This window comes from Mobula hypostoma, chromosome 6 (genome assembly GCF_963921235.1).
Source record: "Mobula hypostoma chromosome 6, sMobHyp1.1, whole genome shotgun sequence".
Taxonomy (NCBI): Eukaryota; Metazoa; Chordata; class Chondrichthyes; order Myliobatiformes; family Myliobatidae; genus Mobula; species Mobula hypostoma.
In genome coordinates this window covers 113,308,980-113,334,590 of record NC_086102.1, presented here as the reverse complement: position 1 = coordinate 113,334,590, position 25,611 = coordinate 113,308,980, and the positions used below count along the sequence as shown (strand labels likewise).

Here is a 25,611-nt window from a genome sequence, read left to right as displayed (position 1 = left end):
CAATTAAGGAGCTGTCCTAATTAGCCAAAGTTTCGTGGAAATAGTTCAAAGTATAACAAAAAGCTAACTACTGTTTAACTGAATAACAAATTGCGTATTTAAATAAAATACAGAACAAATGAGAACACTTGTGGAAATGGCTCACTCAGGTCAGCCCTAACCCTAACCCCAATGTGCATTTAAAAAAAAGAGTGCTTCGCAGGAGTTTTGGAGTTTGAACAGTGGCCAATCTGAAATTGGGATTCATTAGTAGCTGCAAATTAAAATGAGGAAGGGACAAGTAGAGTGGCCTTTGTTGGAGTGGACAGTGTTAGAGTGTGGAATTTGAGACTTTAGCTGTTCAAGGCTTCAGCAAGGAGAGGCTTGAGTGAGAGAAGGTGAAAAAACTGTAGATACATACTTTTTAAGCAACATACATCAAAGTTGCTGGTGAACGCAGCAGGCCAGGCAGCATCTATAGGAAGAGGTGCAGTCGACGTTTCAGGCCGAGACCCTTCGTCAGGACTAACTGAAGGAAGAGTGAGTAAGGGATTTGAAAGCTGGAGGGGGAGGGGGAGATGCAAAATGATAGGAGAAGACAGGAGGGGGAGGGATAGAGCCGAGAGCTGGACAGGTGGTAGGCAAAGGGGGTACGAGAGGATCATGGGACAGGAGGCCTAGGGAGAAAGACGGGGGGGGTGACCCAGAGGATGGGCAAGAGGTATATTCAGAGGGGCAGAGGGAGAAAAAGGAGAGTGAGAGAAAGAATGTGTGCATAAAAATGAGTAACAGCTGGGGTACGAGGGGGAGGTGGGGCCTAGCGGAAGTTAGAGAAGTCAATGTTCATGCCATCAGGTTGGAGGCTACCCAGACGGAATACAAGATGTTGTTCCTCCAACCTGAGTGTGGCTTCATCTTTACAGTAGAGGAGGCCGTGGATAGACATGTCAGAATGGGAATGGGATGTGGAATTAAAATGTGTGGCCACTGGGAGATCCTGCTTTCTCTGGCGGACAGAGCGTAGATGTTCAGCAAAGCGGTCTCCCAGTCTGCGTCGGGTCTCACCCATATATAAAAGGCCACATCGGGAGCACCGGACGCAGTATATCACCCCAGTCGACTCACAGGTGAAGTGATGCCTCACCTGGAAGGACTGTTTGGGGCCCTGAATGGTGGTAAGGGAGGAAGTGTAAAGGCATGTGTAGCACTTGTTCCGCTCTGTCCGCCAGAGAAAGCAGACCGCTTTGCTGAACATCTACGCTCTGTCCGCCAGAGAAAGCAGGATCTCCCAGTGGCCACACATTTTAATTCCACATCCCATTCCCATTCTGACATGTCTATCCACGGCCTCCTCTACTGTAAAGATGAAGCCACACTCAGGTTGGAGGAACAACACCTTATATTCCGTCTGGGTAGCCTCCAACCTGATGGCATGAACATTGACTTCTCTAACTTCCGCTAGGCCCCACCTCCCCCTCGTACCCCAGCTGTTACTCATTTTTATGCACACATTCTTTCTCTCACTCTCCTTTTTCTCCCTCTGTCCCTCTGAATATACCTCTTGCCCATCCTCTGGGTCACCCCCCCCCCGTCTTTCTCCCTAGGCCTCCTGTCCCATGATCCTCTCGTACCCCCTTTGCCTATCACCTGTCCAGCTCTTGGCTCTATCCCTCCCCCTCCTGTCTTCTCCTATCATTTTGCATCTCCCCCTCCCCCTCCAGCTTTCAAATCCCTTACTCACTCTTCCTTCAGTTAGTCCTGACGAAGGGTCTCGGCCTAAAACGTCGACTGCACCTCTTCCTATAGATGCTGCCTGGCCTGCTGCGTTCACCAGCAACTTTGATGTACGTTGCTTGAACTTCCAGCATCTGCAGAATTCCTGTTGTATACATACTTTTTAGTTTATTTAATATTTGCTCAGGTAGAGCAGTAGGGATGCCAAGCACAATAGCTGAATACTCCTCTTGCAGGATGTGGGAAGGCAGAGAGATCTCCAGAATCCCTGACGACTTCACCTGCAAGAAGTGCATCCAACTGCAGCTTCTAACACTCCATGTGAAGGAGTTGGAGCTGAAAGCGGATGAACTCTGGTTCATTTGCGAGGCTGAGGGGATGATAAACAGGACAGAGAGAGGTGGTTGTTAACTAAGGTGCAGGACACAGGAAATTTGGTGACAGTCAGGGGAGTGAATGGGTTAAACAGCCAGTGCGGAGTAACCCTGTGGTTATGCCAGTATATACAGGTATACCAGTTTAAATATTGTTGGGTGGGGAATGACCTAGCAGAGGAAAATCGCAGCAGTCAGGTCTCTGGCACTGAGTCTGGCTCTGTGGTTCTGAAGGGAAGGGGGGAGAAGAAGTAATAGAGGATTCATTAGTTAGGGAAATGGAAAGGAGGTTCTGTGGACAAGGACGAGATTCTGAGATGTTGCCTCACTGGTTACATAGAACATAGAACAGTACAGCACAGTACAGGCCCTTTGGCCCACAATGTTCTGCCAACCCTTAAACCTGCTTCCCATATACCCCCCCCACCTTAAATTCCTCCATATACCTGTCTAATAGTCTTTCAAATTTCACTAGTGTATCTGACTCAGGCAGTGCATTCTACACACCAACCACTCCCTGAGTAAAAAACCTTCCTCTAATATCCCCCTTGAACTTCCCACCCCTTACCTTAAAGCCATGTCCACTTGTATTGAGTAGTGGTGCCCTGGGGAAGAGGCGCTGGCTGTCCACTATCTATTCCTCTTAATATCTTGTATACCTCTTTCATGTCTCCTCTCATTCTCATTCTCCTTCTCTCCAGAGAGTAAAGCTCTAGCTCCCTTAATCTCTGATTATAATGCATACTCTCTAAACCAGGCAGCATCCTGGTAAATCTCCTCTGTACCCTTTCCAATGCTTCCACATCCTTCCTATAGTGAGGCGACCAGAACTGGACACAGTACTCCAAGTGTGGCCTAACCAGAGTCTTATAAAGCTGCATCATTACCCCGCGTCTCTTAAACTCTAACCCTTGACTTATGAAAGCTAACACTTCATAAGCTTTCTTAACTACCCTATCTACCTGTGAGGCAACTTTCAGGGATCTGTCTACATGTACCCCCTGATCCCTCTGCTCCTTCACACTTCCAAGTATCCTGCCATTTACTTTGTACTCTGCCTTGGAGTTTGTCCTTCCAAAGTGTACCACCTCACACTTCTCTGGGTTGAACTCCATCTGCCACTTCTTAGCCCAATTCTGCATCTTATCAATGTCTCTCTGCAATCTGCTACAATCCTCTACACTACCCACAACACCACCAACTTTTGTGTCGTCTGCAAACACAACCCACCCTTCTACCCCCAGATCCAGGTCGTTAATAAAAATCACAAAAAGTAGAGGTCCCAGAACCAATCCTTGTGGGACACCACTAGTCACAACCCTCCAATCCGAATGTACTCCCTCCACCACGACCCTCTACCTTCTGCAGGCAAGCCAATTCTGAATCCACCTGGCCAAACTTCCCTGGATCCCATACCTTCTGACTTTCTGAATAAGCCTACTGTGTGGAACCTTGTCAAATGCCTTACTAAAATCCATGTAGATCGCATCCACTGCACTACCTTCATCTATATGCCTGGTCACCTTCTCAAAGAACTCTATCAAGTTTGTTAGACATGATCTGCCCTTCACAAAGCCATGCTGACTGCCCCTGATCAGACCATGATTCTCTAAATGCCCATAGATCCTACCTCTAAGAATCTTTTCCAACAGCTTTCCCACCACAGACATAAGGCTCACTGGTCTATAATTACCCGGACTATCCCAACTACCTTTTTTGAACAAGGGGACAACACTCGCCTCTCATGCCTCCTCCTCCTTCTTGTTCCAGGGACCAGTAAATTTCTGGTCAAGTCCTCAGCATTATAAAATAGGAGGGTGAACAGCCAGAGGTCGTGGTCCATATAGATACCAATGACGTAGGAAGAGGGATGAGGTTCTGCAAAGTGAGTTCAGGGAGTTAGGTTCTAAGTTAAAGGACAGGATTTCCAGGATTGTGATCTCAGGATTGCTACTCATTCCATGCACTAGTGCGACCAGAAATAGGAAAGGCATACAGTTTAACGTGTGGCTAAGGAGTTGGTGTAAGAGGGAGGGCTTCAGATTTTTGGATCATTGGTCTCTCTTCCAGGGAAGTTGAGACCTGTACAGAAGAGACAGTTTGCACCTAATCTGGAGGGGGACTAATACCCTAGCAGGAAGGTTTGCTGGGGATTTAAACTAGAGTTGTAGGGGAATGGGAACCAGAGTGCCAGAACATTGGAGAGGTTGTGGAGCCAGATGATGTTTACCTAGGCAAAATTAGGAAGCAAAAGGTTGAGCGTGGTGGGACTAATATTCTGAATTGTGCATATTTCAATGCAAGAAGTATTGTAGGAAAGGCAGATGAGCTCAGGGCATGAAATCATGATATTGTAGCCATTAGTGAGACTTGGTTGCAGAAGGGGCAGAATTGGCAGCTCAGTATTCTGGGGTTCTGTTGTTTTGGATGTTCTAGAGAAGGAGAAATTAAAGGGGGAGAGGTGGCATTACTAGTCAGGGAAATTGCCACTGCACTGCTCAGTCAGGACAGACTGGAGAATCTGTCTAGTGAGGCTTTATGGGTGGAATAAGAAAGGTATGGCCATGTAAATGAGGCTTTATTGTAGACCACTCAACAGTCCACAGGATTTAGAGGAACAAATTTGTAGAGAGATCACATATGTTGCAAGAAACATATGTCTATGATAGCAGGTGATTTTAACTTCCCACACATTGACTGGAACTCTCATATTGTAAAAGGACTAGATGAGATAGAGTTTGTCAAATGTGTGCAGGGAAGTTTCATTAATCAATACAGGTTTCCCCTGCCATCCGAAGGTAGAGCGTTCCTATGAAACATTTCGTAAGCCGGAATGTTGTAAAGTGAAGAAGCAATTACCATTTATTTATATGGGAAAAATTTGTGAGCATTCACAGACCCAAAAAATAACCTACCAAATTATGCCAAAAAACACACAAAACCTAAAATAACAGTAACACAGAGTAAAAGCAGGAATGATATAATAAATACACAGCCTATATAAAGTAGAAATACTTTTCTACAATCATTGTCGCACTGTTCTCCGTAGCAAAAATCTCACGCAAGCGCTCTCGGCAGAAACACTCTCTCCAGTAACCGTTAGGCTATGAAGCTGCCAAATCGTACCAAATAACACATAAAAATAAACAGTATATATAAAGTAGAAATAATGTATGTACAGTGTAGTATCACTTACGGGAATCGGGAAGACAGCGCCAAGCACATTGATGATGGTGTGTTAGGCTGAGTCGTCGGAGGATGGGGTGGTGCAGTAGTCCCCACCCTCCGGGCAACAAACCGATACCGATCCGCGGAGAATGCAGCGGTAGCCGGGGCGCACCCAGCACATCTTTAAGAAAAAAAGCCGAAATAAGCAAGCTAATTAATTAGGTGCCGCCCAGCATGTAAATGTCGGCCCAGATTAGAGGCGATGCAATCGCATTCTCCGTGGCAATGCATCGGTCCATGGCCCGGGGGTTGGGGTGGTGGGACACTGGGGTGTCATCTCCTCGTCGTCTGTTTCCATCAGGGCAGGCAGGTCATCTTCTTCTATCTTGAAACACTTAATTATGTCTAGTTTTACGCTAAATGTAACACCCTAACGAGCTCTTTCAGGTTTTTCAGATACCTTAGAACTCACCTTGCTAATGGCTGCTCACAGGCACGTGTTTAAGCAATGCTGGCTAGAATGCTGTTCCAGGGGAGGAGCTTGGCTGCTCAGGGCGCGTGCGCGCTGCCTTTTCTCGTAACAGTGAAAACACCTTCTGTTAGCGAAAACAGGTAACTAATATAGGTCTTTTGTAACAGCGAGGTTTTGTAAAGTGAACGTTCAAAAAGCGGGGGACACCAGTACCTAGAAGTCCCAGTGAGAGAGTGTGCGATACTTATCTCCTATTAGGGAATAGACAGGGCAGGTGACGGAAGTTTGTGTAAGGGAACGCTTTGCACCTGGTGATCATAATGGCATTAGTTTCAATGTAATTATGGAAAAGGATCCTCTGGTTCTCGGGTTTCGATTCTAAATTGGAGAAAGGCCAATTTGAGGCTTTCAGAAAGGATTGGACAAGTGTGGACTGATTGGGACAGGCTGTTCTCTAGTGAAGGTATACTTGGTAAGTAAGAGGCCTTCAGAAGTGAAATTTTGAGAGTGCAAAGCTTGTATGTGCCTGTCAGAATAAAAGGCAAAGATAACATGTTTAGGGAACCTGTTTTTGAGAGACAGTGAGGCCCTGGTTCCCTGGGGGAAGCAACAGTGGTTGCGCCTCTGGCGCAGAGTCTAGCCCTGTGGCTCAGAAGAGTAGAGAAAGGAAGAGGATGGCAGCAGTGATAGGAGACTCTATTGTTAGGGGGTCAGATAGGCAGATAGAAAAGGATCGAGGATGGTAGTTTGCCTCCCGGCTGCCAGGATCCGGGATGTTTCTCATCGTGTCCTCAGTATCTTGAAGTGGGAAGGAGAACAGCCAGAGGTTGTGGTACATATTGGTACCAATGACATAGGTAGGATCATTGGGACCTCGTCTGGGGCAGGCGTGACCTATACAAAAAGGACGGGTTGCACTTGAATCCGAGGGGGGCCAACATCCTGGCGGGAAGGTTTGCTAAGGCTGTTGGGGAGAGTTTAAACCAGAAATGCTGCGGGGTGGGAACCGAACTGAAGTGACGGAGGAAAGGGAGGTTGGCTCACAATTAGAGAAAGTTTGGAGACAGTGTGAAAGGGAGGATAGCCAGGTGATAGAGAAGGGATGCACTCAGTCCGATGGTTTGAGATGTGTCTAGTTTAATGTGAGGAATATCATGAATAAAGCAGATGAGCTTAGAGCTTGGATCAGCACTTGGAGCTATGATGTTGTGGCCATTACAGATGATGCAGGGGCAGGAATGGTTACTTCAAGTGCCAGGCTTTAGATGTTTCTGAAAGGATAGGGAGGGAGGCAAAAGAGGTGGGGGCGTGGCACTGTTGATCAGAGATAGTGTCACGGCTGCAGAAAAGGAAGTCATAGGGGGGTTGTCTACAGAGTCTCTGTGGGTGGAAGTTAGGAATAGGAAGGGGTCAGTAACTGTACTGGGAGTTTTTTATAGACCACCCATTAGTAACAGGGACATCGAGGAGCAGATAGGGAGACATATTCTGGAAAGGAGTAATAATAACAGGGTTGTTGTGGTGGGAGATTTTAATTTCTCAAATATTGATTGGCATCTCCCTAGAGTGAGGGGTTTAGATGGGGTAGAGTTTGTTGGGTTTCTTAACACAATATGTAGATAAGCCTACAAGAGGAGAGGCTGTACTTGATCTAGTATTGGGAAATGAACCTGGTCAGGTGTCAGGTCTCTCAGTGGGAGAGCATTTTGGAGATAGTGATCACAATTTTATCTCCCTTACTATAGCATTGGAGATGGATGGGAACAGACAAGTTAGGGAAACGTTTAATTGGAATAAGGGGAACTATGAGGCTATCAGGCAGGAACTTGGAAGCATAAATTGGAAACAGATTTTCTCAGGGAAATGTACGGAAGAAATGTGGCAAATGTTCAGGGAATATTTGCGTGGGGTTCTGCATAGGTACATTCCAATGAGACATGGAAAGGATGGTAGGGTACAAGATCCGTGGTGCACAAAGGCTGTTGTAAACCTAGTCAAGAAGAAAAGAAGAGCTTACGAAAGGTTCAAAAAATTCGGTAATGATATGAATCTAGAAGATTACAAGGCTGGTAGGAAGGAGCTTAAGAATGAAATTAGGAGAACCAGAAGGGGCGATGAGAAGGCCTTGGCGAGCAGGATTAAAGAAAACCCCAAGGCATTCTACAAGTATGTGAAGAGCAAGAGGACAAGATGTGAGAGAATAGGACCAATCAAGAGTGACTGTGGAAAAGTAGGTATGGAAGAAAGCTGAGGTACTTAATACTTTGCTTCAGTATTCACTACGGAAAAGGATCTTGGCGATTGTAGGGATGACTTGCAGTAGACTGAAAAGCTTGAGAATGTAGATATTAAGAAAGAGGATGTGCTGGAACTTTTGGAAAACATCAAGTTGGATAAGTCACCAAGACTGGACAGGATGTACCCCAGGCTACTGTGGGAAGCGAAGGAGGAGATTGCTGAGCCTCTGGCAATGATATTTGAACCATCAATGAGGACGGGAGAGGTTCCGGAGGATTGGAGGGTTGCGGATGTTGTTCCCTTATTCAAGAAAGGGAGTAGGGATAGCCCAGGAAATTATAGGCCAGTGAGTCTTACTTCAGTGGTTGGTAAGTTAATGGAGAAGATCCTGAGAGGCAGGATTTATGAACATTTGGAGAGGCATAATATGATTAGGAATAGTCAGCATGGCTTTGTCAAAGGCAAGTCGTGCCTTACCCTGCACTTTCTGTTTCTACCTCCTACCCAAGATCCACAAACCTGCCTTCCAGGTAGACCCATTGTCTCAGTTTGTCCTGCCCCACGAAACTCATTTCTGCATACCTCGACACGGTTTTATCCCCCCTTCTTCAATCCCTTCCCACCTATATTCGTGACACTTCTCAAGCTCTGAATCTTTTCAATGATTTCAAGTTCCCTGGCCCCCATCATCTTATTTTCACCATGTATGTCCAGTCCCTATATACCTCCATCCCCCACCAGGAAGGTCTCAAAGCTCTCCGTTTCTTTTTGGATTCCAGACCCAACCAGCTCCCCTCTACCATCACTCTGCTCCGTCTAGCGGAATTGGTCCTTACTCTTAATAGTTTCTCCTTTGGCTCCTCCCACTTCCTTCAAACTAAAGGTGTAGCTATGGACACCCGTATGGGTCCCAGCTATGCCTGCCTTTTTGTTGGCTATGTAGAACAGTCCATGTTCCAAGCCTATACTGGTATCTGTCCCCCACTTCTCCTTCGCTACATCGACGACTGCATTGGCGCTGCTTCCTGCATGCATGCTGAGCTCATTACTTCATCAACTTTGCCTCCAACTTCCACCATGCCCTCAAATTTACCTGGTCCATTTCCGACACCTTCCTCCCCTTCCTTGATCTCTCTATCTCTGGAGACAGCTTATCTACTGATATCTACTATAAACCCACGGACTCTCACAGCTACCTGGACTATTCCTCTTCCCACCCTGTTACTTGTAAAAATGTCATCCCCTTCTCTCAATTTCTCCGTCTCTGCTGCATCTGCTCTTAGAATGAGGCTATTCATTCCAGGACGAAGGAGCTGTCTTCCTTTTTTAAAGAAAGGGGCTTCCCTTCCTCCACCATCAACTCTGCCCTCAAATGCATCTCTCCCATTTCACGCACATTGCTCTCACCCCATCCTCCCGCCACCCCACTAGGGATAGGGTTCCTCTTGTCCTCACCTTCCACCCCACCAGCCTCTGTGTCCAGCATATGGTTCTCCGTAACTACCGCCATCTCCAACAGGATCCCACCACCAAGCACATCTTTCCCTCCCCCCCCCCAACTTTCTACTTTCCGTAGGGATCGCTCCCTACGCGACTCCCTTGTCCATTCGTTCCCCCCCCCCCCCATCCCTTCCCACCGATCTCCCTCCTGGCACTTATCCTTGTAAGTGGAACAAGTGCTACAGCTGCCCTTGCACTTCCTCCCTCACCACCATTCAGGGCCCCAGACAATCCTTCCAGGTGAGGCGACACTTCACCTGTGAGTCTGCTGGTGTGATATACTGTGTCCAGTGCTCCCAGCGGGGCTGTATATATTGGTGAGACCCGACGCAGTTTGGGAGACCATTTCGCTGAACACCTACACTCTGTCCGCCAGAGGAAGCAGGATCTCCCAGTGGGGCCACACATTTTAATTCCACGTCCTATTCCCATTCCAATATGTCAACCCATGGCCTCCTCTACTGTCGTGATGAAGCCAGACTCCGGTTGGAGAAACAACACCTTGTATTCCATCTGGGTAGCCTCCATACTGATGACATGAACATAGATTTCTCTAACTTCGGTTAATGCCCCTCTCCCCTTCTTACCCCATCCCTATTTATTTATTTATTTTTCACTCTTTCCCTTTCACAATAACTTTTTGCCTGTTCTCCATCTTCCTCTGGTGTTCCCCTCCCCCTTTCTTTCTTCCAATGCCTTCTGTCCTATGATACTCCCCCTTCTTCAGCCTTGTATCCCTTTTGCCAATCAGCTTTCCAGCTCTTGGCTTCATCCCTCCCCCTCCTGTCTTTTCCTATCATTTCGGGTTTCCCCCTTCCCCCTCCCACTTTCATATCTCTTATTATCTCTCTTTTTTCCGTTAGTCCTGATGAAGGGTCTTGACCCGAAACGTCGACTGTACTTCTTCCTACAGATGCTGCCTGGCCTGCTACGTTCCACCAGCATTGTGTGTGTGTTGCTCGTGCCTTACGAGCCTGATTGAATTTTTTGAGGATGTGACTGAGCACATTGATGAAGGAAGAGCAGTAGATGTAGTGTATATGGATTTCAGCAAGGCATTTGATAAGGTACCTCGTGCGAGGCTTATTGAGAAAGTAAGGAGGCATGGGATCCAAGGGGATCCAGAACTGGCTTGCCCATAGAAGGCAAAGTGTGGTTGTAGACGGGTCATATTCTGCACGGAGGCCGGTGACCAGTGGTGTGCCTCAGGGATCTGTTCTGGGACCCCTACTCTTTGTGATTTTTATAACTGACCTGGATGAGGAAGTGGAGGGATGGGTTCGTAAACTTGCTGATGACACAAAGGTTGGGGTTGTTGTGGGTAGTGTTGAGGCCTGTGAGAGGTTACAACGGGACATTGATTGGATGCAAAACTGGGCAGAGAAGTGGCAGATGGAGTTCAACCCAGATAAGTGTGAGGTGGTTCATTTTGGTAGATCAAATATGATGGCAGAATATGGTATTAATGGTAAGACTCTTGGCAGTGTGGAGGATCAGAGGGATCTTGGGGTCCGAGTCCATAGGACACTCAAAGCTGCTATGCAGGTTGACTCTGTGGTTGAGAAGGCATACGGTGTATTGGCCTTCATCAATCATGGGATTGAGTTTAAGAGCCGAGAGGTAATGTTGCAGCTACAGTATATAGGACCCTGGTCAGACCCCACTTGGAGTACTGTGCTCAATTCTGGTCCCCTCACTATAGGAAGGACCTAGAAACCATAGAAAGGGTGCAGAGGAGATTTACAAGAATGTTCCTGGATTGGGGAGCATGCCTTATGAGAATAGGTTGAGTGAACTCGGCCTTTTCTCCTTGGAGCGACGGAGGATGAGAGGTGACTTGATAGAGGTGTACAAAATAATGAGAGGCATTGATCATGTGGATAGTCAGAGGCTTTTCCCCAGGGCTGAAATGGCTAGCATGAGAGGGCATAGTTTTAAGGTGCTTGGAAGTAGGTAGAGAAGAGATATCAGGGGTAAGTTTTTTACGCAGAGAGTGGTGAGTGTATGGAATGGGCTGCCGGCAGCGGCGGTGGAAGCAGGAACGATAGGTTCTTTTAAGAGACTCCTGGATGTGTACATGGAGCTTAGAAAAATAGAGGGCTATGGGTAAAGCCTTGGTAGTTCTCAGGTAGGGACCTGTTTGGCACAGCTTTGTGGGCTGAAGGGCCTGTATTGTGCTGTATGTTTTCTATGTTTCTAAGACCATAAGATATAGGAGCAGAAGTAGGCCATTTGGCCGTTTGAGTCTGCTCTGCCATTCAATCATGGTTGATTTCAATTCTTTCAGTCATCCCAACTCCCCTGCCTTCTCCCCACACCCTTTGATGCACTGGCTAATCAAGAACTTATCTATCTCTGCCTTAAATACACCCAATAATTTGACCTCCACAGCTGTTCATGGCAACAAATTCCACAGATTTACCACCCTCTGACTAAAGTAGTTTCTCTGCATCTCTGTTCTAAATGGACGTCCTTCAATCCTGAAGTCGTGTCCTCTTGTCCTAGAATTCCCCCACCATGGGAAATAACTTTGCTATATCTAATCTGTTCAGGCCTTTTAACATTCGGAATGTTTCTGTGAAATCCCCCCCCCTCGTTCTCCTGAACTCCAAGGAATACAGCCCAGGAGCTGCCAGACGGTCCTCTTACGGTAACCCTTTCATTCTTAGAATCATTCTCGTGAATCTTCTCTGAACCCTCTCCAATGACACTATATCCTTTCTAAAATAAGGAGCCCAAAACTGCACACAATACTCCAAGTGTGGTCTTACAAATGCCTTGTAGAGCTTCAACATCACATCCCTGCTCTTATATTCTATACCTCTCGAAAAAAGTGCCAACATTGCATTCGCCTTCTGCACCACAGACTCAACCTGGAGCTTAACCTTTAGGGTATCCTGCACAAGGACGCCCAAGTCCCTTTGCATCTCTGCATTTTGAATTTTCTCCCCATCTAAATAATAGTCTGCCTGTTTATTTCTTCCACCAGAGTGCATGACCATACACTTTCCAACATTGTATTTCATTTGCCCAGTTCTTTGCCCATTCCCCTAAACTATCTAAGTCTCTCTGCAGGCTCTCTGTTTCCTCAACACTACCCGCTCCTCCACCTATCTTTGTATCTTCAGCAAATTTAGCCACAAATCCATTAATCCCATAATCCAATCGCTGACATACATCATAAAAAGCAGTGGTCCCAACACTGACCCCTGTGGAACTCCAGTGGTAACTGGCAGCCAGCCAGAATAGGATCCCTTTATTCCCTCTCTCTGTTTTCTGCCGAGCAACGAATACTCCACCCATGCTAGTAACTCCCCTGTAATTCCATGGGCTCTTATCTTACTAAGCAGCCTCCTGTGCGGTACCTTGTCAAAGGCCTTCTGAAAATCCAAGTACACCACATCCACTTCATCTCCTTTGTCTACCCTGCTTGTAACTTCCTCAAAAAATTACAGTAGGTTAGTAAGGCAGGATCTTCCTTTAAGGGGCTTTGGCCTTTAAGGGGGAGAAAAGGAGGTACATAGCAGGAATAGGCAGGTAGGAACAAATGAAGTACTTATGGAGTATAAGAAATGCGAGAGAGCGCTTAAAGAAATCAGGAGGGATAAAATAAAACATGAGGTTGCTCTAGCAGACAAGGTGAAGGAGAATTCTAAGGGCTTCTACAGATGTGTTAAGAGCAGAAGGATTGCAAGGGACAAAATTGGTTCGCTGGAAGATCAGAATGGTAATCTTTGCATGGAGAGAAAACAGATGGGGAAGATCTTAAATGGATTTCTTGCAGCTGCATTTACTCTGGAGATGGACACAAAGTCTATAGAAGTGAGGCAAAGCAGCAGCAAGTTTCACCTATCACCTGCCACCTTGTACTTCTTCCTCCCCTCCCCTCACCTTCTTGCTCTTAACTTCTCATCTTTTTTTCCAGTCCTAGTGAAGGGTCTCGGTCCTAAACGTTGACTGTCTGCTCTTTTCTATAGATACTGCCTGACCTGCTGAGTTGCTCCAGCATTTTGTATGTAAATTGGATTGGACATTGGTTTCGTGGGAGAAGCCAGAGAGTAGTAGTAGATGTCTGTCTCTTTGGCTGGAGGCTTGTGACTAATGAAGTGCCACAGGGATTGGTTCCAGCTGGGTTGTTGTTTGTCATCTATATCAATGATATAGATGATAATGTGGTAAACTGGATCAGAAAATGTGTGGATGACACCAAGTTTGGGGATGTAGTGGGCAGCAAGGAAGACTACCAAAATTTGCAGCGGGATCCGGACCAGATGGAAAAATGGGCTGAATAAGGTCAGATAGAATTTAATGTAGACAAGCGTGTTGCACTTTGGGATGATAATCCATGGTGGGACATCCTCAGTAGGGCACTGAGGAGTACGGTAGGACAGAGGGATCTGGGAATACAGATTTATAATTCCTTAAAAGTGGCATCACAGGTATATAGGGATACCTGTGGCTCACTGGCCTTCATAAATCAATATATTGAGTACAGGAGATGGAATGTTATGTTGAAATTTTATTAGACGTTGATGAAGTCTAATTTGAAGTGTTGAGTGCAGTTCTGGTCACCTACCTACAGGAGAGATATAGATAAGATTGAAAGAGTGCAGAGAAAATTTACAAGGATGTTGCTGGGTCTTGAAGACCTGAGTTACAGGGAAAGGTTGAATAGGTTAGGACTTCCCTGAAGCTTTGGAGAATGAGGGGAGATTTGATAGAGGTAAACAGAATTATGAGAGGTATAGATAAGATAAATGCAAGCAGGCTTTTTCCACTGATGATCGGCGAAACTGAAACTAGAGGTTATAGATTAAGGGTGAATATAGAACAATAAAGAACAGTACCTTTAGGATACCGGTGCCAAGCTCTATGGGTCCTAATGCCCTTCCCTTGGACAACATTGGTGTTGTGGAGAGGGGAAACTTGCAGCATGGGCAACTGCTAGTCTCCCATACAACCTTGCCCAGGCCTGCGTCCTGGAGAGTGAAGACTTTCCAGGTGCAGATCCATGGTCTCGCAAGACTAACGGGTGCCTTTATTTATTTATTTAAGGGACAGTACAGGCCCTTCAGCTCACAATGTTCTTCCAAACTTTTAACCTACACTAAGATCAATCTAGCTGTTTTTGAACAAGTCCACATCCAACATGTGGAGTGTTTAAAGTCCAACTGCACAGACTAAAGGATAGGCATGTTCCAGTTAGAAGGAAGGACAAGGATGGCAAGTTAAGAGAACTGTGGAGGATGGCGAGAGAGGTGATGAATTTAGTCAAGAAGGAAAAGCAGAAGTATGTAAAGTGTAGGAAAGCTAGAATCAAACAGAGCCCTTTAGGATTATAAAGAAGCCAGAAAAGAACTGAAGAAGGGAATTAGGAAAGCCAGGAGGGTCCATGAAAAGTAGGATTAAAGAGAATCCCAAAGCATTGTATACATGCATCAGAGCAGGAGTAAAAATAGGGAGAGGGTAGGATCACTGAAGGATAAAATTGGGGTGGTAGCATTCATTTAGATGCAGAGGATGTGGGTGAAGTCCTTAATGAGTACTTTATATACTTATGTACCAAGGAGAAGGATGTGGAGGACAGGTAGTTCAGTGCTGAGTGTATTGAAGTGCTAGGGCATTATGAAGTGAAGGAAGTGGCAGTGCTGGGTTGCTTAAAGAGCATTAACCTTGGGGCTTGATGGACTACACCCCAGGTTATTGAGAGAGTCAAGAGGTGGGATTGCTGGGGCCTTTGTGGCCTCTCTAGCCACTGATGGTCCTGGAGGACTGGCAAGTAGCTAGCGTTGTTGGATATTCAAGAAGGAAACCAGGAATAATCCTGGAAACTATAGATTGATGAATCTCACGTCAGTGGTAGGGAAGTTACTGGAGAGAATCCTTAAAGATAGGATTTATGGGCTTTTGGAAAACCTTGGCCTAATTAGGGAGAGCCAGCATGGCCTTGTATGGGACAAGCCATGTCTTACTAGCTTGATTGAATTTTTTTGACAAGGTGATGAGGGTGATCAATGAAGGTGGAGCTCTGGATGTTGTCTACATGGATTTTTGTAAGGTGTTTGACAAGGTCCCTCATGGGAGGCACATCCAGAAGATTAAGATGGTTAGGATCAATGGTGAATTGGCTGTTTAGTTTCAGAACTGGCTTGCACATAGAAGACAGAAGTTAATTATCAAAGGGACTTATTCAAGCTGGACGTCTGTTATTACTGGTATTCCACAGGGTCTGTGCTGGGACTTCTGCTGTATACAGCTAACCTGGATGAAATGTAGATGGGTGGGTTTGTAAGTTTGGAGATGATATGAGGATTGGTGGTGTTGTGGATAGCGTAGAAGATTGGCAAAGAAGACAGCAGGATAATGATCAATTACAGATAGAAATGGCAGGTGATTTATCCAGGCAACACTCTTTCTAAAGCATCGATATCCTCCCTATAATGGCTCAACCTGGACTGAATGTATTATGCCAGATACAACCAAACTAGAATGTTTTTTATAAACCTGCTATATGTCACCTTCTGACTCTTGAACTCACTTCATCAACTAATAAAGGCAAGCATGCTATGTCTTCTTTAGCATTCTATCAAACTAGTTACTTGCAAGGTACAAAAGTCTAAAAACATGTACCACCAAGTTCCAGGACAGCTTCTAACTCACTGTTATAAAACTATTGAATAGTACAATATTCAAGTACAATATACAGGTGTCCCCCGCTTTTCGAACGTTCACTTTACGAAACCTCATTGTTACAAAAGACCTACATTAGTACCCTATTTTCGCTTTCAGAAGGTGTTTTCACTGTTACGAAAAAAAAATTCAGCGCGCGATAAAGGGCAGCGCGCCCCGAGCAGCCGCTCTCCCCCGGATTCTCACCGGCATTGCTTAAACACGAGCCTGTGAGCAGCTGTTTGCAAGATGAGTTCTATGGTATCGGAAAAGCCTGAAAGAGCTCGTAAGGGTGTTACACTTACGGTAAAACTAGACATAATTAAGCGTTTTGATCGTGGTGAACGAAGTAAGGACAACGTGAGTTTGGCTTGTGGAAGTTGACGAAGATGATGTTGAAGAGGTTTTGGCATCCCATCACCAAGAACTGACAGATGAAGAGCTGATGCAATTGGAAGAAAAAAGGATAACAATCGAAACCGAATGAGTAATGATAAAGTACGACTTTAATTTTGAAAGGGTACGTCGGTTTAGGGGATATTTGCAGGATGGTTTGAGTCCTTATTAAAGAACTGTGTGATAGAAAAATACACTAGGCTCAGCAGTCAAGCAAGCCTTCCACATCAGCCACAGCAGACGACGAACCTCGACCTTCGACATCGAGGCGGGCAGTCATAGGAGAAGATGAGATGCCTGCTCTAATGGAAACAGGTGACGAGATGACACCCCAGTGTCCCACCACCCCAACCCCCACACCACGAACAGATACCGATTCGCGGAGAATGCAAAGGTAGCCAGGAGGCACACAGCACATCTTTAAGAAAAAAGCCGAAATAAACATGCTAATTAATTAGGTGCTGCCGACACGTAATCGTCGGCCCAGATCAGAGACGATGCAATCGGAAATCGGCACTGATCTGGGCCGACAATTACGGGCGGCACCTAATTAATTAGCATGTTTGTTTCGGCTTTTTCTTAAAGATGTGCTGTGTACCTCCTGGCTACCGCTGGACCCCTGCGTTCTTCGCGGCAATGTATCGCTCAGCGGCCAGGAGGGTGGGGGGCCACTGCACCACCCAAACTCCGATGACTCAGTCTAACACACCATCAGCAGTGTGCTCGGTGCTGAACCAATTCCGGTAAGTGATACTACACTGTACATACATTATTCCTACTTTATATCGGCTGTGTATTTTTATGTGTTATTTGGTATGATTTGGCAGCTTCATAGCTTAAAGATTACTGGAGAGCGCTTGTACCATGTTTTTGCCAACAGCACTTGCGTGAGATTTTCTGCCGACAGCACTTGCGTGAGATTTTCGCTCCGGAGAACAGTTCAGTAATGATTGTGGAAAAGTATTTCTACTTTATATAGGCTGTGTATTTATCATATCATTCCTGCTTTTACTATATGTTACTGTTATTTTAGGTTTTATGTGTTATTTGGCATGATTTGGTAGGTTATTTTTGGGTCTGTAAACGCTCACAAAATTTTCCCATATAAAAAAATGGTAATTGCTTCTTCGCTTTACGACATTTCGGCTTACGAACCGTTTCATAAGAACGCTCTACCTTCGGATGGTGGGGGAAACCTGTAGTAGAATAGTACTCTACTACAATTGATAGAGCCGTAACCTCACAATGTACCTTGTTATGGTCTTGCACCACATTGCTTATCTGCACTGCACTCTCTCTGTGACTTTTGCACTTTATTCTGCATTCTGTGGTGCTGTAGTGTTCTATTCTGACATTGATTTGCCTTTGACGATGCTTTTTGCATCTTCCCTGGCCACAGGAGTGGTACCAGAGGACTAGGGGGGGTGGCAAATGTTAATCCCTTATTCAATCAAGGTAACAGCAATAATCCTGGGAATTATAGACCTGTGAGTCTTACTTCAGAGGTGGGCAAATTATTGGAGAAGATTCTTACAGACAGGACTTATGAGCATTTGGGGAAGCGTAGTCTGATTACAGATAGTCAACATGACTTTGTGAGGAGCAGGGCCTGCCTCAGAAGCCTGATTAAGTTTTGTGAGGAAGTGATGAAACAAATTGGAGAATATAAAGTGGTGCATGTGGTGTATGTGGATTTTAGTCAGGCATTTGACAAGTTTCTCCATGGAAGGCTAATCTTCAAAGTCATGAGGCATAGGATCCATGGAAACTTGGCTGTGTGGATTCAGAATTCGCATACCCATAGAGGGAGAGGATGGTTGTAAATGGAGTGATTTTTGCCTGGAGGTCAGTGTTCAGTGGTGTTAGATAGATAGATATACTTTATTGATCCCGAGGGAAATTGGGTTTCGTTACAGCCACACCAACCAAGAATAGAGCATAAATATAGCAATACAAAAACCACAAACAATCAAACAACAAAATGCAAACTATGCGAGATGGAAAGTAAGTCCAGGACCAGTCTATTGGCTCAGGGTGTCTGACCCTCCATAGGAGGAGCTGCAAGTTCGATGGCCACAGGCAGGAACGACCTCCCGTGCCGCCCAGTGTTGTATCTCTGTGGAATATGGCTGAAGTCCATCAGTAAAAAGTTCAATATCTGGTCTACAAACACGTTCCTCGATCGTAATATGACCCAAATTGCATCATCTGTTGTTAACCAGAACGGTAAGCACCCAACTCCTTTACGCTTACTGCTCTCAGTGCACTTCCGGTCAGCCCGAACGGTCTGGAAGCCGTCCATGGAAAAGTTTTGATCGGGTATGTCCTAGTGCAGCCTCGTTCCAGTATAACACATAACACTGCACTCCCAAAATGTGCTCTGACGCCTGGCTAGCGCCGTGATCTCGTCCATTTTATTACCCACCGAACACCTCTTCTCCATAAGTCTCTGTTGTCTCGACCTTGTCCTCTTTCCTTGACTTTGTGATCCCCCTCTGCATCCTCTGTGTGTTTTCCTCTAGATTTCAGCAGGGGTGTCCGCCGCTCTGCTCGCTAAACCGGCCGGCATAAGTGCAAGCAGCTGGTCTCTGGAATAAACAATGCGACCATACTGCTGCCACACTAATGAGACGTGTCGGAATGTAACTATTTCCAGCGTTAAAAACCCAAATAAAACTCTCTCTACCAGCATGTTAGAGAGGGTGCAACTTGGATGTGTTACCGTGAAAAAAAAATTTTAAAAATAACGTAAGTTAAAAAGTAAGAAGAAAAAAGTAAGAATACTGATCGGAACGGCTGTAACAGACTGCATGCACGACTAGCGCATGCGCACAAGAAGATGCAGGGATGTATTCTGGGACTTATATATACTTTGTGATTTTTTTTATATAAATGATTAGATGAGGAAGTTTGCAGATAACATGAAAGTTGGTGGTGTGGATGATGTAGGTTCTTGAAGGTTACAATGGGACATAGGATGCGGATCTGGACTGTGAAGTGGCAGATGGACTTCAATCTGAAGAAGTGTAAAACAATACACTTTTTTTTGAAAAATGAACTTCAAGATAGAGTACAGGGTTAATGGTAGGATTCTTAGCAGTGTGGAAGAACAGAGGGATCTTGGGGTCCAAGTCCATAGATCCCTCAAACTTGCTGTGTAAGTTGATAGCATAGTTGAGGAGGAATATGATGCCTGGAATGCCCTGCCATGGTGGGGTTAGAGGTGGACTCAACGGGGATATTTAAGAGATTCTTAGATAGGCAAGTGGATGAAAGAAAAAATTGAGAGTTTTGGTCTGTTAGGAGAGAAGGGTTAGATTGATTGTGAAATAGGTTAAAATGTCGGGAGGGCCCATTCTACTGCCTCGATGCACTGTGTAATGATCTGATATGAATGAACAGTATGGAGGGCATTTCACTCAGTACACATGCCAATAATAAATCCATTCCAGTTCCTATGAACTCAATATCTTTCTGCTCATGAACACTGTTTAGGGTCACCCTCATTCCTCTAACAGGACTAACAACCCTGAGTGGTTAAAACAAATTGCTACAGAAACAGCAATGAAGAATCCTTCCATATCTGTCTGCCAGCGGCATAAACAGCAGCAGTTAGTCCTGACGAGGGATCTCGGCCTGAAACGTCAACTGTGCCTCTTCCTAGAGGTGCTGCCTGGCCTGCTGCGTTCACCAGCAACTTTCATGTGTGTTGCTTGTAGTAAGTAAGTCTTCTTCTCAGCTCCAGAGTACAGCCCTGTTTTCAAAAGGCTGAACAGGTTGGGTCTGTTGCATGATCCTATGGTGAGGGACTGTATAATGCCAGCCCCACCTAACGTCCTTTACACACTTTCTGTGGGAGTGTAGAGTCTGTGATGTTTTTAACATATGAGATTTAACAATATACATGTAACTTATAGATATATAGATTCTGCATATGTGGAACTCTTTATCTGAAGTATCTATGACCTATTTTTCTGTGGTACTTTGTTTATAAAATACAGGTGCTTGATGATATGGAAAGTGGCAGCACAGTACAGGAGTTAGTGCTGTTGTCTCTGCACCAGAGATCATAGTTTGATTCTGACCTTGGGTGTTGGCTGTGTAGAGTTTGCATGTTGTTCCTGTGACCACTTTGCTTTCATGACTGGTTTCATAGTGATTTATCATAGTGGGACCCTCAGTCCACTATGTCCATTCTGACCATTTTATTTATCTACACCAGGGTTTCCCACCCTGGGGTCCACAGACCACTTGTAAATGGTTCAGCTTACGTCGCTTCACTTACTGGCACCACCGGTTTTCTTGGGCAACAGCATGGCCTGGATATTGGGTAACACACCCCCCTGAGCGATAGTCACCCCTCCCAGCAGCTTGTTCAGTTCCTCGTCATTGCGGTCGGTCAGCTGGAGGCGTCGGGGGATGATGCGGGTCTTATTGTCCCGGGCCGCATTGCCGGCCAATTCGTGAATTTCGGCTGTCAGATACCCGAGCACAGCAGCCAGATAGACCGGGGCTCCGGCACCCACCCGCTCAGCATAGTTGCCCTTCCTAAGGAGTCTGTGAACCCGGCCGACCGGGAACTGCAGTCCAGCCCGAGACGAGCGAGATTTGGCCTTGGACTGAGCTTTGCCAGTGCCGCTTCTTCCACGTATTGGTCCAGGGCATAAAAAAAAGTTTACACTTATCACATTTAGAACATAGAAAATCACAGCACAGTACAAACCCTTCGGACCACGATGTTGTGCCAGCCTTTTAAACTACTCTGAGATCAATCTAATACTTCCCTCCTACATAGTCTTCTATTTTTTTCATCATCCACATGTCTCTGTAGAGTTCCTTAAATGTCTGTATGTATCTGCCTCTTGCGTCACCCCTGGCAGGGCGTTCCATGCTCTCCACCTTCTCTGCCATGCTAGTTTAAGAATCGTTCCCTTCCAGATGCCAGTACATGCTGATTAGCAGGTTAACTATCCACTGTCGATGATCTCTTTGTGCAGATATTTGACAAGAGAATTCATGGAGCACGTTAGAGAGAATAAGCTTCAGAGAAATAATGAGAGGGATGCTCTGTTTATGGTCATCATGGGTTAATGATTTGAATGCTACGCTTCTGTGTTGTTAAAAAGTAATTTTGCTTTTAAAAGGGCAATATTTTGTGTTTTGCAGAGTGCTGTGGTTCTGTGCTGGGATGTGGGACATACCATGACCATGGCGCCACCAGGGGAAGAATCATCATTTGAACAAGCAAAGAAAATTGTGCTGCTGTTCCTCCAACGACAAGTAAACAATTTTTCTATGCATATTCTTTTCCAGTTTTCTTAGATTCTCATTTATGGTAAAGTTAAGACGAGTCCAGATTATTCCTAATTCTTGCCCAAAGACGGAGATGTTGCCTGGATTGAAACTTGGCCTACGTAACAATCCAGGTCTTCAAAAGAGGTGCTGATGCAAACATTCAGATGTTGACATTGAGGGAAGAATGGATTCAATGAGCCATTTGGAGCTAAGAGCTCAAGATGTAATGAGTCTTTATTCAGCACATGCAAATTTGCAAAGGAGAGTAGGAGGAAGCATCTCCCTGTACTCCAAAGGTAAGCGACTGAGGCCTCCATCGGTCAAGGTTGGCCATGGATTTTTCGTCCTAGCTGTCTAGATACACAAGTCTGGCAGTACAATATGGAGAGCAAACCGTTGCCTTTGAAGCAAGCTCCCCCTCTCCACGCATCTGATTAATCCAAAGGAACGCAGAGACTGCTACATTTGGGCACCAACAGCCTCTCAGGAGTTGCCAGTCAGTGTTGAACTCAGTGTTGGACTGCATTAGGGACTCCAGCTCCGTTTTCGCTCGGGGTCTGCTCTAGAAGCCTTCCCCATGAGCGGGTATAGCTGCAAGGCAGCGGAGGTTTGAGGTCAGAGTATTCCTTCTCCTAGGGTATTCCTTCAGCCAACCACAGCTGACGAGCACCATCTGCCCAAAGCAAATGGTTTTAAGGTGCCAGTAACCAGCCTATGCCCCTTCTCCTGTCAGTAGAAACAATTCCATTGGTCTTAGTAGCCAAACTACACGTGAAGGCCAGTAGCTGGACTTGATTGTCAGAGGATATTTGAAGTGCACGTCATTGGGAGTGTGTAATAGATAGTGGGAGCTTGTCCCCCATGACCACCCTCTGGGCTATAACAACCTTAAGGAACCAAATAACGAGTAGTAAGTAATTAAATACAATTTCAGTGGTTGCATTTGCCTAGTTAGCTTCAATGTTTTGGGTCTAGGCAAATGATTCCATTGAGTTATTTAGTAGATCAAAATTAAAATAAAAATTACATGTGCTGGAATTCTGAAACAAAAACACAAATTGCTGGAAAAACTCAGCGGGTCAGTCAGCGTTTGTGGGAAATCGATGTTTTCAGACTGTGACTCTTCATCTGAAATGGGAGGGAAAGAGAGAGAGAAGTTTTCAGTGGGAAGGATAGTAGGGGAGGTTGTCATTGTGGCTACTGTACTGGTATACTGTTTCTTACTATGTCTGCCATTCTCCATTGAAGTATCAGAAAGACAAGCAAAATGAGAAAGGACATGTTAAAGTCTGTAAGGACAACGTTAAAGGTGGACAAATCTGTAGGTCAGATAACATCGATAAAACCTATCCCATGTTCTTCAAAGGAACAGATGAAGATAAAGCATAGGCTCTGGTTATCATTTTACTGCTCCGTATGGCTGCTGAAACTGAAATCGCTTTATATTCTCAAATATATTGAGATGCAGTGAAAAACTTGTCTTGCAAACTGGTCACACAGATCAAATCATTAAATGGTGCTTTCAGGTAAAACAAGGTAAGATAGTAAATATCCAGAATAAAGTGTTACAGTCACAGGGAAAGTGTAGTGCAGTTAAGTAATAAGGTGCAAGATCAAAAGGAGGTAGATTGCGAGGTCAAGACTCCATCTTATTGTACCAGAGAACCACTCAATAGACTAATTTCAGTAGGGCAGAAGCTGTCGTTGAACCTGGTGGTATGTGCCTAACTGCTAGCAGTGCAGCACATTTGATACAATTTTTGGAGGCTTTAGCAAGTCATTTCATATGGCCGTTTGATTAGGAAATTAAAAGCCTTTGAAATCCAAAGGGAACTGGCAAATAGGATTAAAATGAAGGATAATGGTCTGGCAGATTTATTTCCAGTATCATTTACTGGGGGTATTGCGTTAAGATAATTGAAGGAAGGATAGAGGAGAGTTGAGATAATTCACTTTTAATGTCTGAAAGGTGTTTGAGCACGTACTTGGATAGGAAAGATGTGGAGCAAAATGGGTGTAACATTGAAAGGTGTTTGGCAAGGTACTTGGATACAAAAGGTGTAGAGGGAGATGTGCTTAACGCAGACAAGTTGGAGAAGCATAGATAGGCATTTGCCAATTGGGTTGAAATAGTCTGTTTTATGCTGTATGATTCTGTGATTTAATGTCAGTGCCAGATTTCAGTGTCTTTTCCATAACTTTTCTGAATATGCTGATGGTTCCATAGTGCTCTTTCAATAAACTATCCTCCACGTCAGTCAATTCTTCCAAAATAAATCAGATGCTGATTATTTCTTGAAAATTGAAAATACTAGATGCTGTAAATCTGAAGACAGAATTTCCTGAAAGCACTAAGTAGATTAGTTTGCATCTGTGGAGAGAGAAGTAATTCACATTTCAGAACTGAGGCCCTGATCAGGACCTGGAAGAAGAGAAGGTGACTTAGGATGGAGGGAGAAGTTAAGACAATGACAGTGTGGGGAGAGATGGGTAGTTAGGGGGGATGAGACAATTAAAATATGGGGAAAGATGGGGGTGAGACAATGACAGTGTGGGGGTGTGAGCTAATGTCATTGTGGGGAGGGAGAGGTGGTTAGGGGGTTGAGACAATGACAGTGTGGGGGCAGATGAGTGTAGGGGAGTGATGGAGATGAGACAATGACAGTGTGGGGAGATGAGTGTAGGGGAGTGATGGAGATGAGACAATGACAGTGTGGGGAGATGAGTGTAGGGGAGTGATGGAGGATGAGACAATGACAGTGTGGGCAGATGAGTGTAGGGGAGTGATGGAGATGAGACAATGACAGTGTGGGCAGATGAGTGTAGGGGAGTGATGAAGGATGAGACAATGACAATGTGGGGTGTGAGCCAGTGTCAGTGTGGGGCGGGAGAGGTGGTTAGGGGGGTGAGACAATGGCAGTGTGAGGCAGATGAGTGTAGGGGAGTGATGGAGATGAGACAATGACAGTGTGGGGGCAGATGAGTGTAGGGGAGTGATGGAGATGAGACAATGACAGTGTGGGGGCAGATGAGTGTAGGGGAGTGATGGAGGATGAGACAATGACAGTGTGGGGGCAGATGAGTGTAGGGGAGTGATGGGGGATGAGACAATGACAATGTGGGATGTGAGCCAGTGTCAGTGTGGGGGTGGGAGAGGTGGTTGGGGGGGGTGAGACAATGGCAGTGTGGTGGCAGATGAGTGTAGGGGAGTGATGGGGGATGAGACAACTACAATGTGGGGGCAGATGGATGGATGAATAAGGTGCCCACCAAACTCGCGTGTTTTGCGACGTTTGGCCCATGTCCCTCAAGTCCTCTCTATCAGATTATCCAGTTGTCTTTTAAGTCTGTCAGTTATGCCATTCCAGGAGAGAGTTCAACATGTCAATCATTTTTCAATTGACTTGTTTGACAGAATCCTGGGTAAACTTGGAGAAGTTCATGAAAAATTAATACTGATAAAACTTGCTTAGCTTCTGCATGGTGTGAAGTTTGACTCTTTTTGTTTGTTTGGCTCTAGGTTTTTGCTGAGAGTAGAGATGAGACAGCTTTAGTCCTGTTTGGAACTGATGGAACCTCTAATCCTCTTGCTACATCAGACCAATACCAGCATATTACTGTGCACAGAGACCTAATGATCCCTGACTTTGATCTCTTAGAAGATGTTCAAAGTAACAAAATGGCAAGTGACAATCAAGCTGACTGTATCCTTTTATCCAATGTTTGTATGAAGAAAGTGAATATAAAGGCATAATTCTGTGTAGGAGTTACTGTTACACGGGCATT

The 25,611-nt window shown here is 45.3% G+C and overlaps 1 protein-coding gene across 1 annotated transcript in view; it reads left to right on the top strand.

The window, feature by feature from the left end:
- Positions 1 to 25,611, top strand: part of xrcc5 (X-ray repair complementing defective repair in Chinese hamster cells 5) — a 120,277-nt gene that overhangs the window by 1,636 nt on the left and 93,030 nt on the right. The window contains exons 2-3 of the mRNA XM_063051492.1: positions 21,697 to 21,810; positions 25,346 to 25,529. Coding sequence (XP_062907562.1) covers positions 21,697 to 21,810; positions 25,346 to 25,529 — 298 coding nt within the window. The remainder of the gene's footprint in view (positions 1 to 21,696; positions 21,811 to 25,345; positions 25,530 to 25,611) is intronic.